Raw genomic sequence first — 17,883 nt, forward strand, 5'->3', positions numbered from 1 at the left:
CCTGGATCGAGTCCCGCATCGGGCTCCCTGCTCGGCAGGGAGTCTGCTTCTCCCTCTGACCCTCTTCCCTCTCATGTTCTCTGTCTCTCATTCTCTCTGTCTCAAATAAATAAATAAAATCTTAAAAAATATATATATTTTTTAAATAATAAATAAATAAATAAGTAAAATCATGATTCTGAACTCTAGGTCCGACAGCCTACCAATGTCTGTATTGAGTAGGTCCCTGGCAGTCGGTACAGCCTCTTGTTCTTTTTGTTGAGGTGATTTTTTTTTAAGATTTTATTTATTTATATATCAGAGAGAGAGAGAGCAGAAGCAGGGGGAACAGGAGACAGAGGGAGAAGCAGGCTCCCTGCTGAGCAGGGAGCCCGATGTGGGACTCGATCTCAGGACCCTGGGATCGTGACCTGAGCCAAAGGCAGATGTTTAACCGACTGAGCCACCCAGGTGTCCCTGTTGAGGTGATTTTTTTCCGTCTTGTCATTTTCTCCAGAGGAGAATAGATGAATGAGAGAACAAAATGCTAACAGGGTAATGACGTTCCCAGAAAATATACTCTAAACAAATCAGAAAAGACCCGAAGCCAGGGGAAAAGAAAGGGAAAGAAAGACAAAAGAAAAGAAAAAGAAAAAGATTAAAAAAAAAAAAACAACAGAACAAAACAAAAAAAAAAACAGAATATGATCAAATATGATCAGGCTGGTGCATAGATCATTGCCACACACTAGATTTTGGGTGTATTTTGGTCTTAGAAGAAAGTGCCTCCCAAGCTTTTAAAGAAAGAAAAACTTACATATGTACAAAAATAAGGGTTGATATGATGAAGGGATGGAATATGACTGTAAAGATGAAAATTACAAAAATTTTATAAAAGGAATTGATAAGTTGTTTGACAAAAGAAAGAAGAGGTTTTAAAGAAAAAAATAAGGGGAAAATGTGATCAGGCAGGAGAGTAGAAGAAAACCATACACTAGAGATTTATGGTATATTTTGATCTGTTAGAAGAAACTATCTCAAAATTTTAAGGAGAGAACAAGTTATATATATATGCCAAAAATAAGGGTAACTACTATGAAGGCATAGAATATGAGTCTAAAAATGAAAAATAAAAATGGTTTTTAAAAAAGGGATTGATAAGATGTTGGTTGAAAAAGGGAAAAAGAAAAATTAAAAAAAAAAAAGACAGTAAAAAAAAAAATTAACTTTGAAAGACTAAAGAATCATGGTAAAAAGGCCATGGATTCTATGTGCAGTATTCCCTCAGCTCTGAGTTCTGCCATTCTCATTGATCAGTAAATGTGGCTTTGGCTGGCTGTTCTTGCTGATCTTCTGGGGAAGGGGCCTGTTGTCGTGGTTCCCAAAGGTCTTTGCCGGAGGCGGGATTGCCCCGCCTTTGCCCGGTCCAGGCTAATCTGCTCGGGTTTGCTCTCGGGAACTTTTGTTCCCTGGAAGCTTTCCGTAGAGCTTTGGAGGCCGACAGTGAAAATGGAGGCTTCCCAATCTCTGCCCCGGAGGAGCCGAGAACTCGAGGCCCCACTCCTCAGTGAGCCCCCAGAGAAAAGCCGTCAGTCACTCCCGTCTCCCGGGTCTCTGGCCGCTCTCCCTGCTCACCTGGCCTGTGACCGAGCGTTTCTATCTCTGGCACCCGACCCCGTGTGGAGTCTCCAAACCCAGCAGATCCCTGTCGTGTGCTCCCGTGCCGCTCCTCCCGGAGGAGGAAGGTGAGTCTCCCCGGATCTGCCGCTTGTTGGGTCCCTGCTGGAGGAGCAGGGGCCCGACTGTGCTGCGGATCAGGGTTTATGGCCACCCCGAGCTGAGAGCCCGCGCCTGGGCTCCGTCTCTGCAGCCGGCTTCCCCTCTCTGATACCTGGGAGCTCTGCCGCACTGAGGCACCCCCGGTCTTTCTGTGACCCCGAGGGTCCTGAGACCACACTGTCCCACGAGGGTTCCACCCCCAGCTTAGCCACTGGAGCGATGTCCCACAGCGGATCCAACTTGTAAAAGTTCTGATTTTATGCTCCGCGGCTCTATCACTTGCCAGAAGCGGCCGACAGAGGACCCCTCACCCGCCGTCTATCCTCCCGAACATCGCCTCGGATTCACTTCTCTGCTCGTCCTACCTTCCAGAAAATGGTCGCTTTTCTGTTTGGAGAGTTGTTGCTATTCTTTTCTTCGATCTCCTCTTGAGTTTCTAGGTGTTCAGAATGGTTTGATCCCTATCCAGCTGAATTCCTGAGAGCAGACGAAATCCAGGTCTCCTACTCCTCTGCCATCTTGCTCCACCCCTCCTCTACCTGCCTTCTTGACATGTCTACTTGAATGTAGGCATCTCCAGTTCTATAGCATGAAAACTTGAAATCCTCTTCTTTCCAGTCTCCTTTCCCGGTGTTCCCTGTCTCAGTTATTGAATATAGGAGTTTTCCTTTATACCCTCTTTCCCACATCTGGTCCTCTAATTCTCCTCCTTCTCCGAGAGTTCCCAGATCCAGTTACTTGTCTCCATTTCTGTTGCGGCTATCATCAGTTCTCACGTGGCCATTTCAGAGGATTTCTGACCACGCTCCTGCTTGTGTTCTTTCCCTCATGTAAGCTTTTAAAGTGATCTTTTTTAAATATGTGTTTGATTCTGTTGCTCCCCTGCTAAACTCTTTCATGTCTTTCCATTGCTCTTACAGGTTGGTGCTCTTACCATATTCTTCACGCTGTCTGTGATGTTGCCCTTGGCTTCCTCTCTAATCCTCTTGTACCACACTTCTCCTGTCAAAGCTGGTGCCCCACTGAACGTCTTTCAGCCCCCAGTACCCAGCAAACTCTTTTTTTCCTCATAAGCTTTCTTTAACAGACATTCCTCTGCCTGGGAGGTTACTCCCACCCACACTTTTAACTCCAATGAATCTCAACTTGTGCATTACTCGTACAGATGCTGTTTCTGACTACCACATTTTTAAAAAGCCTCCCCCCCCCCCCGTTATTCCTTCTCCTAGAAGTCTGGGTCCCCCTTCCCTACTTTGTATTATTTGTTTAACATCTGTAATCTTAACTAGATGGTAAACATCATGAAGCACAGGGTCCTGTCAGTTTTCTTCAGTGTATACTTTGCCTGGCTCAGTGTGTAGTATATATATGTGCAGTGAATATTTGTGAGTCCATGAACGAGAGGGAATTACAGTAAATTAGCAAGATATAGACAGTTTAGGGTAATCTGCAATTCCCAGGCTTGTTTTATTTTTTTAATAATTTTTTTTAAATTTAATTATTTGAGAGAGAGCCTGTGCACGAGTGGGGGGAGGAGCAGAGGGACAAGCAGACTCACTGCTCCGTCCCAGGACCCTGAGATCATGACCTGAGCCAAAGTCAGACGCTTAACTAAGCCACCCAGGCACCCCCCCCCAAGGCTTGGTATTTTTATGAGCTATTTTAATGAGCCATCAGTACTTGTCTGTCTTTCTTGCTTAGTTCAGATCAGAGTGTAGTAACTTGAGAATCATAAAGATTATTTCTTTTTTAGCTTATTAGTACATTTTGAGTGGCTATTTGTAGGCAACTGAAAATGGTTTATTGGTTGATGTAATATGAATTATTATTTGTGCCCCATTCATCCATGAAGAGAATATTTCTACTTCTAGATGACCATGGATTGTTTCTGTCTGTATTAAGGGAACATGTCCTTAATAGTCTGGTTTTAAGTGCCAGCATTTTCTCTTTATTTCTATCTAAAAGTTCTGCTCTTACAGTCTATAGTTTATTTCCTTACCTCAAGAAAGGGGAGGGTCTTGACTGTTTTATGTGGCCTGTGTATGCGTTCCCCCCCGTTTTTTTTAATATGATTATTGTCAACAATTTGGCTATAATATAAAACTTTTACATTTTCCACCTCTTTTTTTAGGATCACTTACTCATGTTGTATAAACACTTTAGTACTGATAAATGGTTTCTCTTGCCCCCTCATCTGTGCAATTTAAGTGATCATTCTAGTTTGTGGATGGGGAGGTTAGCTAGCAAACATTATTGCCAGGATTTCCTAGTATAACGAAAATTATGAATTGCCTGAAGAGGCTAAGCTTTAGGATAGTGTTTTGCTATACAACTTTGGCAACTGAAGTTATTTTTTTTGTTTTTTTGGGTGTTTTTTTGTTTTGTTTTTTGGTTTTGGTTTTGTTTTTCTTTTTTCTTAACGCTTAACCGACTGAGCCACCCAGGCGCCCCAAGGTTTTGATTTTCTTAACAATGTTATTTTGGGGACGCCTGGGTGGCTCAGTCGGTTAAGCGTCTGCCTTCAGCTCAGGTCATGATCCCAGGGTCCTGGGATCGAGTCCCGCATCAGGCTCCCTGCTCTGCGGGGAGCCTGCTTCTCCCTCTGCCTCTGCTTCTCTCTCTCTCATGAATAAATAAATAAAATCTTAAAAAAAAAAAAGATGTTATTTTTTTATTCTTATGTTAATTCCCATACATTACATCATTAGTTTTAGATGAAGTGTTCCATGATTCATTGTTTGTGCACAACACCCAGTGCTCCATGCAGAATGTGCCCTCCTCAATACCCACCACCAGGCTAACCCATCCTCCCACCCCCCTCCCCAAAAGATGTTATTTTTAAGTAATCTCTACACCCAGTGCTGGACTCAAACTCATAGCCCCAGGATCAAGAGTTGCACACTTCACCAACTGAGCCAGCCAGGTACCTCACAACTGAAGTTTTTTTTGTTTGTTTTTAAGCAGGAGGGGAAGAATGAAGGAGGGGAAATCGGAGGGGGAGACGAACCATGAGAGACTATGGACTCTGAAAAACAAACTGAGGGTTCTAAAGGGGAGAGGGGTGGGGGAATGGGTTAGCCTGGTGATGAGTATTAAAGAGGGCACGTTCTGCATGGAGCACTGGGTGTTATGCACAAACAATGAATCATGGAACACTACATCAAAAACTAATGATGTAATATATGGTGACTAACATAACATAATTAAAAAAAAAACACTACTATGCCGGCGTATGTGGCATATTATCTTTAAATGATCTTTGGATTTTTTTTTTTTTCTTCCTACTATCCTTGAATTGTCTCAATATTTAGCAGGAACTGGGATGCCTGGGTGGCTCAGTCAATTAAGCGCCTGCCTTCGGCCCAGATCATGATCCCAGGGTTCTGGGATCGAGTCCCACATCGGGCTCCTTGCTCAGCAGGGAGCCTGCGTCTCCCTCTCTCTCCCTCTGCTTGTGCTCTCTCTGTCAAATAAATAAAAATCTTTAAAAAAAAAAAAAAATTTAGCAGGAACTATTTGTTTGGAGGCAAAGAGCAATAAGGGTTTGGAACATACATTGATAAAATGAATATAACTCAATATGGAGGTAGAATCAACCACTCCTTTTGGGTGTACATGTTGCTAATAGTGTGTGTTAAGGAAAAGTTTGCCTACCTCACTTTTTATGTAGGTACTAGAACTGTTTCTTTAGTTTAGACATCCAACAAACATTTGTGTAGTTATGGCCTTTTAGAAAATGTACTTTCTTTTGGCCCGTGAGTACAAAAACTTGCCTCCTTCACCTGAAAGACTCTCCACCCCCAGAATGAAGAGTGGAGTGCTAAAGAGAAAGGTGGCAGTTAGATAATTGGAAACTCGGGCTGGTCTATATAACTCCTTTTCTTAAGATCAGTCCCTGAGCCCCTGTCTGTATTTAGCATTTCTGAAGTATAAGGATCAAGAATAGTGTTAACTCATTAACAGATTACTAGAGTTTGAGCAATTTGTGGAGAAACCACAATCCAAATGCAAACATGGATCTTCTAATTCTGTTAAATCAAGAAGTGCTTATTTAAAGTCACTATATACAAGATACTCTTTGAGTCCAGTGGGAGATTCAAATTCAAATTGGAGATAGATTTCTGTGTTTTAGAGACCTAGGAGAATATACAAAGAAGCTTAAAATTTCCTGATTCTCCACCCAGATTTAGTGTTTTGAAGTGTTTTTCTTTCCCTCCTATAAACATTAACTGTGGAAGTTCCCAGAGTTTGGTGCAGTCCAGTATGGGAGACACTGACTTAAATTCTCCAGGATGTGGGGAATTATTGAATAATTTCCATTATTGAATAATTTCACTATAACTAATGATAATGGTCTACAGTAGAAGTTTTTAGATTCCTTACTTTTCTGTGATTTGGTTTAGTCAACATAAGGATGTGTTTGGCTAGCCAGAAGGCAAAACCTACAGACTAGAATGGTCTTGGCAAGTTTTATTGGAGGAAAAGATGGCATTTGGAAGAGTAGGGAGCCAAAGGAATGTCAGGCAAGGGAAAAGGCATGGGCAAAGTCCCAGAGGACAAAAAAGTTTGTAATGGACTCGGTGTTCACTTAGATCTAATCAGACTTGTGGTCTTAGCTTACGTATTTTCAAGATTTATCAGTCTGTGTTCTATAATTATCATTCCCTTGATGTTATTTTAAGGCATAATATTTCATATATTTTGAAGTTTAACATTAAAGGAGAAATGAAATTATTTTGTTTGAGAAAGGGTTAAAAGGTTGAATAATCTTGATCTAAATAAGGGTTTCCTAAGAGAGATCTGGAAAATTCCCAAAAATCTGGTTCAGAGAACAGTTCTCAGGATTAGAAAGAGAAATTGAGGAATCCCGGAGAGAGGCTCTATGGTCATAACCATTTGATCCTCACAAAAGTATGGATAAAAGCAATTTAACCATAAAATACCATGTCCTGTTCATTATTATAAATAGGGTAAAGTTGGTGCCATTGGCTAACATGATGGCAGAGAAATTTTCAGATGAATATAACATTCCCATTCTGTGGAATATTTAGGGCTAAGGTCCTAGTTTCTGATATCCTTAGAGTGTTCAAGTATTCTGTTTCTAAGAACCATTATTTAAAAAAAAATTAAGACTATAATAAAGTGATGACATTAGAATTTTTTTTAACTACCCTTTTAGTCCTAGAACCCTAACCACTGTTCTCATTTTTGCATGTTATCGTCTAACCTTTACTTGTATGCATACTTCTTAGTGGTGGTCCTTTAAAATATAAGAAGGAACATTGAGATCTAGAGAATTAAATAGGATTCCTTTTCTCTTTTTAAGGTATGTGTTGGGCGGTGGAGCACTATGTATGGAACTTCTCACAAAACAGGTGACTATTTTCTTATAGTACTCATTTTTCAATCTCAGTGGAGTGTTTTGATGATGTAAATTAGATTCTGAGTGGAAAAGCTCTGATGTAATACCACCTACTTAAAAAAATTGTTTTGAACACCTGCTTTTTATAATGAAAGTCTACTTAGGGCAAACCAATAAAATGACATTGTACTTGGTGCTTAATCTGTGCAAGGAGAGGTGTTCTAAGAGCAATGTTTCTATAAGGTTATAATTTGCTTATGTTTGATACTTAGAACATAGGGGTTTTTTTTGTTGTTTTACGAGATTTTAGAAACAGTCCAACTTTACTTTTTTCTCTTGTGTACAGACTTCTTAACATTGTCTTGCTGTTGTCAAGTTGTTATGTGCCATTTTATTAAGTTTTCCAAAGTGGAAATCAAGAGTACCATTGTATTTTACAGAAGTGTTTTCTTCCTGTAGGGCTGGAGCAGTGCCTACTCAATAGAGTCAGTTATCATGCAAATCAATGCCACGTTAGTCAAAGGCAAAGCCAGAGTGCAGTTTGGAGCAAATAAGGTACTTTTATTAAGAAGATCACATAAATGATAGTATGTATTTTCTGTTCCCTTATGAGGCTTCTTCTTATTCTTTTAGTCTTTGTTATTCTTACTATAGGTAAGCATGTTTATAATTTTAAATCTACTACTGGTATGTACATACTAATAAGTTAAAAATTATATGTACTTCGAAGTTTCCTGAAATTGAGATCATGTTATTATAGTTAATTCCCAGTGAGCATTTATATGTGAGGCTCTGATCCAAACTTTTCACTTGTAGGTACTATTTCAATCTTTTTACTGACCTAAGAGTAGATATTCTTATCGTCCTCATTTTGCACATGAAGTTAGATAATTTGTGTAAGGTGACAGTGGGCAGAACGTGGATTGGAACCAGACAGTCTGGTGTTAGTCTCTGCTCTTACCCATGGAATTCTGCTCTTTATTCATGATGGCAGAAACCTCTTTCCGTGTCTGATTGTAGTTATCTGTAAATAGTTAAATGGACCAAGGATAATACTCTAAATTTAGTATATTTTACAAAAATATTTGTTGATGGAAATTATCCTGACCTAACATATTAAAAAATTTGGATGTTCCTAAAAGCCTGTGTGAATTTTGTGCTAAATGCCTACCCAAATAGTATGAAATTTAAATGTGTATTTATAACTGTATTGCACATTAAAGCATGAGTCCACTAGAATCTTAACTCACAGAGGAAGCAAAAAATTGAAAAAGTTATTATGAAAATCATTTATTTGGGATAGTACTGTAGAATAACTGTTTTACTTGAGTTCTTTTAACAGCTATTTCTTTACACTGAAACAGAACATTTTTTATATAAAGTCTAGTGAATTGCTTAACTACATTAACTAGCATTTCTTAACAGTGTGTATATTTTAGGTGTATTAAACGTGTCAGTAGAGTGATTATGTAGTAAGACATCAAATTTTATTTTTTTGTAATGATAAAATTTATGCTCACTGTATGGTTTCTAACAGAAAAAAAATACAAAAAACTGAAGTCATCTGTAATTTTGACTATCTAGAAATACTATTGACATTTGGTATAATTCTCGTCTTTTAATAAAACTTCTTCCTGACATTTATTTGTATGTAGAACTTGATGTTAAATTTCATCATGTTTTTAAGAAAAATTAGCACACTTTTCTTGTTAAAGAAAATGTAAAAGGCTTAGAACAATGATTGTTTTGAGTAAGTGAACATTTTACTGATAATTCACTGTGTAAAGTTACCTGTTCTGGGTGTCTGTATCTATCTAAAATACAGTTGGTCTGGATATTTTAAGTCTCTTCTAGCTTTAAAATTCTGTAATATCAATGCTGCGTTCAGTGCCACAGTTCCCTTGGAATTACTCAGTGTCAGTAGAATTGCTTTCAACTTTTACATGTCCATGATTTGTAGGTTTCTTAGCAAGTAAATAATAGAACCATTAATGTTAAATCAGGCAGCTGAGCACATTTGCATATTAAAGTATGTCTTAGGTGAATTTTTTGAATGCATTGTTATAAAACTTCACTCTTCAATTTTTTTTCTTATTAATAAATATCATTAAGAATATGGAAACTTGGGGCACCTGGGTGGCTCAGTCGTTAAGCGTCTGCTTTCGGCTCAGGTCATGATCCCAGGGTCCTGGGATCGAGTCCCACATCAGGCTCCCTGCTCAGCAGGAAGCCTGCTTCTCCCTCTCCCACTCCCCTGCTTGTGTTCCTGCTCTCGTGTTCTCTCTGTCAAATAAATAAAATCTTAAAAAAAAACCCAATAATTCCTAAAAAAAAAAAAAAAAAAAAGAATATGGAAACTTTATATGATGTAATAGGAGTTTTACCTTAAAGGATTTTAAATTCTACAGGAAATAGTCTGAATGTTAACTTTAAAAATACTGTCAAATAACATGCTAAATGGTGTTTAAAAATATGCTACCGTGTGTGTGTGTGAGAGAGAGAGAGACAAGGATCTATTATATAGATTTTTTTTAAGCATCTATAAAGATATTCAAGAAAGTACTAACAACTATTTCTGATAAAGGGGTATTGAAATATTGGTGGGGCGGGTTAGAGATGGGAGGGAGACTTTGAATCATTTGTGCTCTTTGAACTTCTTTTTGACATATAACTACTACTTCAAAAATATCTGAAATATTTTTAAAGATATATCAGCTATTGGTTCAAAAGAAATGAATGAGTTTGTCTCTTGAAAATATTACTAAAATGATATACATAAGTCCTGGAAAACAAAAAAATTGCCTCAGTACACATGAAATTTGGAGAAAGGGTCAAATTGATATTGCTAAGGATCTGCAGCTCTGTGCAGGCCAGAGTCATTGTACAGTCTTGCCATTAGCTTGCTCCCCTAGGCTCAGCCAGCAGGAGCTGAGAGCAAGCCATGAGGCAGAAGGATGTTGGCCAGGCTGGTTTTCTGGTCGGTTAACATGGGCTATAGGCTATAACATTAACTCTAGGCTTTAGTGGTGAGAAAGCCTTCTAAAGTAGAGTCCTGCTCTCATGACTTAGCAAGAATTCAGGGTTTGGATAGGCAAGGTAGTGCCCTTGAAAATGTTCATTCACCACGTGGAGTGGAGTGCATGATAGTTGAGGTAAATAGTGAAATCTTAGAACACACAACTCTTGGAGCAACTCCCAAACTATTTCTGCCATCAGGAAAGACACCTATCCTTCCATGTTGCCCAATTATTTACCTACAGAATTCTCTGGTGAGTGATCCCATTCAGATGAGAGATCTGGTTTTTAGTTTTTTATTCCAGGGAGAGGGGGAGGTGCTACCTGTACTAAGTCTTTTATTTATAAATGAGCAAGTTTGGCAAGCCAAATGTGAGAACCTTGCATAATCCTGAGATTCTCCAAGGAGGCTAAAATGCTCTCAAGTTAGTTGTATCCACAGTTCTCATCAGAAGCAGACACAGATACTCTTCAGAGGAAAGCTTTTCTGATTTAGACCTACAGGATTCTTAAAGGTTAAGATCAAGCAAATATGAATCCACTGAAGGATCACAAGCACACAAGTAAGCCAGCATACATGAGAATTGGCAGAAACAATAAATGAGATATTCCCAAAGACTTTACGTTTTGGAATTATCAGACACACAGAATAAAGACTTCAGATATTAGAGTTATGAGAAAATGAATAGTTATTTGAAAAACATTAAATGTAAAGAAAAAGAAAAAAGGAATCCTAAAATTGATCAAGCAGTGAGACCATCAGGAATAATCAGACAAATCTGAAAAAGAATGAAATAGAATTTATAGAAATGAAAAATATAATTGAAATGAGAAACAATAGATGGGTTAGGTATCAGAAGGGAGAATTAATTGATTAGAAGAAGTAAATCAGGGGGCGCCTGGGTGGCTCAGTTGGTTAAGTGACTGCCTTCGGCTCAGGTCATGATCCTGGAGTCCTGGGATCGAGTCCCGCATCGGGCTCCCTGCTCAGCAGGGGGTCTGCTTCTCCCTCTGACCCTCTTCCCTCTCGTGCTCTCTGTCTCTCATTCTCTCTCTGTCAAATAAATAAATAAAATCTTTAAAAAATAAAGAAAAAAAGAAAGAAAGTAAATCAGGAGGAGGAGCAAGATGGCAGAGGAGTAGGAGACCTAAATTTCATCTGGTCCCAGGAATTCAGCTAGATAGGTATCAAACCATTCTGAACACCTACAAACTCAACAGGAAATCGAAGAAAAGAATAGCAGCAACTCTGAACAGAAAAGCAACCACTTTCTGGAAGTGTATGTTTTTCTGGGGTCGTTGTTACCCTTTTAGCATTTTCTCTCATTCATCTATTCTCCTCTGGACAAAATGATAAGATGGAAAAACTCGCCTCAAAAAAAAGAACAAGAGGTTGTACGACTGCCAGGGACCTAATCAATACGGACATTAGTAAGATATCGGAACTAGAGTTCAGAATGATGATTATAAAGATACCAGCTGGGCTAGAAGAAGTAAATCAGAATGTTGTACAGAAAGCAACATGGGAATAGACCTTATGGTAGAAGTTGAGAGGTGGTGATCAGATTGAGGTCTAAAATGTCTTATTGGAACTCCAGGAGGAGATAAAAAAATTATGTTTAAACAACAAGAGAAATGGAAACCAGAAAGTAAGGTGGTAAAGGCAAGTCACAAGTATAAATGGACTGAAGTTACCAGTTAGATTGAATTAATAAAGCAAAATCTAGCAGTTTTTAAGAAGTGTGTTTACATTGTGAGGCTAGAGGGGTGCCTGGGTGGCTCAGTCGGTTGGGTTTCTGCCCTTGGCTCAGGTCATGATCCCAGGGTCCTGGGGTTCGAGCCCCATATCAGGCTCCCTGCTCAGTGAAGAGCCTGCTTCTCCTTCTCCTTCTGCCCCTCCCCCTGCTTGTGTTCTCTCTCTCTCTCTCTCACGCATGCTTTCTCTCTCTCTCAAATAAAATCTTTTAAAAAAAATTGTGAGGCTAGAAAAAGATTGAAAAGTTTTGTTTTTAAGGAGAGGATGGTAAAGATAATGCCAGTATACACTTAAAAAAAAAAAAGATATAGCCATATTAGTATCAAAGTAGAATTTTCAGGCAGGAAGCATTAGTGACTACTTAATGATAAAAGTCTCAACCAGGAGGATATAGTAATTATTTGCTTATTAAAATAGCATCAAAATACAGATTAAAACCTGGTAAATAAAACTAATATAGTAATAATTGTGTGTTGACTATAGTTAAAAACTGGTGAAACCACAAGAGAAACTGACCAAGTCACCATCATAATGAGAGATTTTAATGTACCTGTTCATGATAAGTTAAATGTGTGAAAAATGTAGAAGATTTGAATAACAAATTAAGCTTGGTCACATGGACAATAGTAGAATACTGTGCCCAGTAGTTAGGTACTACATCTTTCCAAGCATTTATGGAATATGGGGAAAAAATCATAAATTAATATTTAAAAACAACCCATAGAATTTGAATACAATGCAGTTAAGGTTAGAAGTCAGTAATGAAAAAATTAATAAAAATCCACGTGAATTTGGTAATTAAACATAATTCTAAATCATGGTTAAAAAATCATATGAAATTTTAAAAATAATTAGAAATGAACCATAATGGCAATACTAAAATTTTCTTTCTGTCCCTGTTTCCTTCTCTCTCCTCTTTCTCCCTCTATCATCTCTCTCTCTCTGTCTGGAACATTCATGAAACTAATCCTGGTCAATGAAGAAAAGGACAGATGTCATTTTCTGATCCTAATTAAATTAAAAACTATAATAATAAAATCAGAAAACAAATGTTCCTTTTGTGGAATTATGAAACTCAAATGAAGTCCTTAACCAGGCTTTGAAATGAAAACTGCAGAATAGCTAGAGAACAGCAATAATGAAATCACCGCATACTAGAAATTAAATGAGAGCTCACAGGGAATACTCCTTGCTTTAAAATCCATTAAAAAAAAAAAAAAGAAAGAAAGAATAAAAATGAACCAAGCCTCTAACTCCGTGTTAGAAAGGACAATCAAGTAAGCTGAAAGAAAGTGGAAGGAAAGGGTTAATAAGGTCAAGGAAGTAGAAAACGGAAAGGGCTAACTCCCTGTTACAGGAAGGCCTCTGCAGTGACATTCTCTTTAAACTAGAATTGAAGATCATGCTCTTGACAACAGAGAATGGGGAAGGCTAATGTTCTTATTTTTCTGTTCTTATCTTGTAGTTGGGCAGTAGGGTTAGGAAGTGACTGCTTCTTGATCATTTGCAAGTTTCAATGTATGTGTATTTTGTCATATATAATCTCCTTCTCTTGTATTTTTGTCCTTTGAACATATAGACCGACTAAAAAACACTACTTTTCATTAACTTGGAGATAACACTACGGCATGTTTTATGTTTGTTTTTCAGATGCATTATGGGAGGGTTTTACTATTTTTAAAGAGCTCTTAGAAATTGAAAAAGGCGGGCGCCTGGGTGGCTCAGTTGGTTAAGCGACTGCCTTCAGCTCAGGTCATGATCCTGGAGTCCCTGGATCGAGTCCCGCGTCGGGCTCCCTGCTCGGCAGGGAGCCTGCTTCTGCCTCTGACCCTCCCCCCTCTCATGTGCTCTCTCTCTCTCATTCTCTTTGTCTCAAATAAATAAATAAAACCTTTAAAAAAAAAAAGAAATTGAAAAAGGCTATACTCTAGAAAAAGTTATAAAACATCCATTTGCAGAAATAGAAATAAATGGCTTGTGAACATTTGGAGACAGCCTCAGTCAGTAATAGAAATGCAAATCAAATCCACACTATGTTCCTCTTCCACCTCTGATACTGTCAGAGGTAACAAAGGTTGGTAAGATCACTGGTGAAGCCGTGTGGAGGCATTCTCACACGTGGCAGGCAGGCAAGCCCATTTATGCGGTCTTGTAGAGAGCTGTCTTAGCAACACCTCAAGATTACAAAGGCATACGTGTCTTTTGGCCCAGCAGTTCCACTCAAGGACTTTTTAACCAGTGCTTTGGAAATATTTGTGCAGGGTTGCTCACTATAAAATTGTAATAACAAAATGTTGAAACAACCTAAATGTCCACCCATTGGGGGTTAATAAAAGTAGTTGACTCTCCGTGCAATGGAATATGTCATGATTTAAAAAAAACAAAGATTAAGCTTTTTGCACACTGATGGGAAACAAGGTCCAAGATACATTAAGTGAGAAAAGGGGTAGAACGGTGTCTGTAGCATGCTTCCTACCATTTGTTGGGAGGAAAAGCAGGGGATGGTGGCTAATAACAATAAGCTATACATGACTTTTCTTATATAATCTTAAGAGGATACAAGAAACTAATAGTAGGTAACTTGAGTAAGAAAGGGAGGATGGATGAGAGGAGGAACTGGATGATTGGAGGACAGGTAGGAAGGAGAATTTTCACTTAGAATGTTTTATACATTTTCAATTCTTGTGCTGTGTGAATTTATTATTAAATTCTATGACATAATGGGTGTGTGCCACTATGAAGAATGCTCATGATATATTGTAGGTTAAGATGTTGCTCAGTTGTACTGACAGAGACAAAATTAATCCTAAATTTGGTCCTTTAAAAGAGGATCTAAAGAGACTACCAAAAGAGGACTCCTTTAGTAATGCCTTGGTGCCACTTATGATATTTTTTAGATTTTAACTCAAGATGGCAAGATGGCTTATGTTACCTTATCTAAAGGTCATATTTTGTCATTTTTTTGGTGGGGTGTTTTTTTGTGGGGGATTTTTGGTTTGGGGTTTTTTTGGGGGGGGGGGTTTCAATGGAAGTTATGAGAAAGAGAGTTTGAGTTTCATTCATGTCCGAATAGCATTCTTTACCTAGATTCATAGTGGAGAGGGGCACTAGAACTATAAAGCTTTATACTTGTCCAGTAGCAAGAGGATTTATAAAAATGAACTGTGAAGCTTAAATAGATTTCTATTGTAGTACAACTTTGGTTTGTTACTCTAAAGTGGTGGAGAATAATGGAATTGAGAAATGAAGGTTTTAAGTGAAAATTATTTTTGAAATGGAAATATAATTCAGTTTCCTGTGTTCTTTTAAGCATAGTAGTGATGCATCCATAAATTATTTGTAATGATTTTCATCTACTTATAATTTTTATTTAAAATGTATAATTCTCTTTCAGAATCAATATAATCTAGCAAGAGCCCAACAATCCTATAATTCCATTGTACAGATACATGAGAAAAATGGTACGTTTAATAAGTATTTATTACCATTTATAGAAGTTTTATATAAGGTACTTTTGATAACTTATCCTGTTTATTTTTGGTTTTGCTTTAATTTTTTAAAAGTACTGTTACCACAGTGAAAAAGTTTAACTTGAGGATGCACACACTGTGCTTCATTCAAAAATCTTTGTATCCTAAATACTTGGCCTGAGAACCTGAGTGAGAGTCAAGATTTTTTAATACATTAATGAATGAATCATTTTACTCACTTGAAATGTATGGTATTAGGATAGGAGCTGAGTTAAAGGCCATTGTACAGGTGGAGTTCTTGTTGATACTGAGTAAGTGTAATCAAGGATCCTGAACCAGCTGTTTCTGAAACATCTTCAGACTACTTAATGCTTTTTGACAGTTATACACATTTATCTATTCAAGTAAAAATAGTTCTAATTTCAGTATATATACACTTAAGAGTATTTGAGTTGTAAGTTTTAAAAACTTAAACTATCTTCCATAAACTTTATTCTACTTTAAATTTTGCTTATATTCACAGTGCATGGTTTCAGTTGTCTCTAACAGTGAGGTGGATTTGGAATTAGAAGACTGATTTTTCAAGTGCCATTTGTGTTACTCACTAGCTCTGTGTCTCTGAGCAAGTCCCATTACCTCTCAGCCTCTGTTTCCTCATCTCTAAAAAGGCGAATCTGTCTTGCCAAACTTGTGAGGAAAAAGAATAGTATATACGCGTGGCACTTTGTAACTAAGTGCTGATAACAAGATATTCATTATAGCCATGGTAGTGAAACTGATGCTTTTTTGTGCAGAGTAAATAAATAGGAAGTAGTTTTCTTTAAGGAAACTATTTATAGTAAAGTGTTCTTTACTAGAAATGTAGAAGCTTGTGACTTAATATTTGTGCTTTATGCTCACTTTTATTTTAATCACAAACCAAACTCTTCACTTTTTCAGTGACTATTTCTGAAAGAATAATATTTGAAACGGTTCAAGCCTCTGAAGAAGGAAATGATAAAACCTGAGGGCAAGGCTGGGTTTTCATAGTAATAATTCACAGCACACTAAATTAGTAGATCCACAGGTACCTGTATACTACTTCATAACCATGTGGATGCTCCATATATCTTGGTATATTCACACTGTTCCCAATAGCCATTTCATGCTAAGCAGTACTTCGTTTCATTAGCCTTTCTATAGAGAGCTTAGATTTTTGTTGCCTGGGAAACAATCACATTTTTTTTTTTTAATTTTTGTTGGAGCAAACATTGTAGTCAGCATTCAAAAATGTTTATGGAAATGTATTTTAGAAAGTGTGGGTGTGTATCAGTTCAGCTTTGGAGAAAGAGCAGTAGATTCAGAATAAGGAAATGGGTTCTAGGTTGGTTTTTGCTGCTAACTCTGATCCCAGGCACAGTCGCCGCACTCGCTGAGGTGCTTCCTCACTGGTGAAATGGTATCATTATACCACTGATAGTCCAGGTTCTTCTTCTTTTAAAATGCCAACATTTTGTTTGGGGGATAGTTATTTACAGTGAGGTTTACTTTTACGCAATTGAAATGGAAGGTAAAACCTGGCTTGTAGGCTGTTGTTCCATGCTATTATCTTTAGCTAGAAGTTCGATTAGTATAGAGATCTTATGTTGAAGACTCAAGTGCAATTTATTCATAGAAAATAACTTTATGTTGTGCACGTATCAAAACGCTGTATCACCAACCCAAGTTTAAGTTTAATTTTTACAACAGGTTTAAACAAGAAAATATGAGTAGAGGAAGTAGCTAACCTTAAGTGAAATGCCATTTCTTCTAGCTGACTTAAGGTATTTTAACTTTTTTTCCATTGTGTTTCAGGCTGGTACACCCCTCCAAAGGAAGATGGCTAAATATGTTGACTGCCGTATGTTTGGACCAATGTTGCTTTAAAGAAAATCTTTCCAATATGCAGACACAAGCTTTGAGTGCCCCTATAACAGCAGTACCGAAGACGTTAGCTAATAGATATTTTAGTGGATAATCTGTCAATTGACATCCAGTATGAGTTACAGCCTTTTCATTTTGCTCATTTACATATCTTGGACTGAGCAGTGGGGCCTTTACTGTATTTTTTGTGATAAATACACTTACTGGGCACTCATGATCTCTTTTTCTTGAAAAATCTGTCAAGCAGACAAGTCAGCATCAAGTTACAGAAGTTGCAACTCTGGTAACTTTCCCATATTGAGCTCATGTGTTATGAAGACTTGCAATATACTGTTCCATTTAGAGCCAATAAAAGTTTAATTGATGTTTAATATTGGTTTAGAAAATTTAAGGTCTTCTAAATAACAGTAGCCTTTTCAAGTTAAAACCATTTTTTGATATTGCCAAAATAATGACAGGAAGCCTACTTATTAAATTGTTAAACTTTTTTATGGCTAGGTGAAGATATGAATTGTTTCCCGAAGATATGCTCTTAATTGAGTTGTATTGTACTTTTTAGGCAAAGCAAAGCAAGGCTGTGTAAATTAAGTAGTAATTTCCACTGGGGCATCAGAGTCTTG

At 37.6% G+C, this 17,883-nt stretch overlaps 1 protein-coding gene across 6 annotated transcripts in view; it reads left to right on the top strand.

The window, feature by feature from the left end:
- The window catches only part of UBE2Q2 (ubiquitin conjugating enzyme E2 Q2), a 65,405-nt gene extending 47,771 nt beyond the window's left edge, over nucleotides 1–17,634 (top strand). For 3 of the 6 annotated variants that reach the window (XR_010404926.1, XM_045899601.3, XM_045899600.3), the window contains 4 exons: nucleotides 7,085–7,133; nucleotides 7,580–7,675; nucleotides 15,286–15,352; nucleotides 17,195–17,634. Coding sequence is in view for 2 of the 6 variants with exons in the window: in XM_045899601.3 (XP_045755557.1) it covers nucleotides 7,085–7,133; nucleotides 7,580–7,675; nucleotides 15,286–15,352; nucleotides 17,195–17,226 (244 nt within the window). In the remaining 4 variants the exon portion in view is untranslated. Of the gene's footprint in view, nucleotides 1–7,084; nucleotides 7,134–7,579; nucleotides 7,676–15,285; nucleotides 15,353–17,194 lie in introns of those variants that run through there. The other 3 variants (XR_010404927.1, XR_010404929.1, XR_010404928.1) reach the window with 2 other exon arrangements.
- The last annotated feature ends 249 nt before the right edge of the window (nucleotides 17,635–17,883 follow it).

This window comes from Mirounga angustirostris, unplaced genomic scaffold (genome assembly GCF_029215605.1).
Source record: "Mirounga angustirostris isolate CCGP_5_RB_7025 unplaced genomic scaffold, mMirAng1.0.hap1 SCAF_9, whole genome shotgun sequence".
NCBI lineage: Eukaryota > Metazoa > Chordata > Mammalia > Carnivora > Phocidae > Mirounga > Mirounga angustirostris.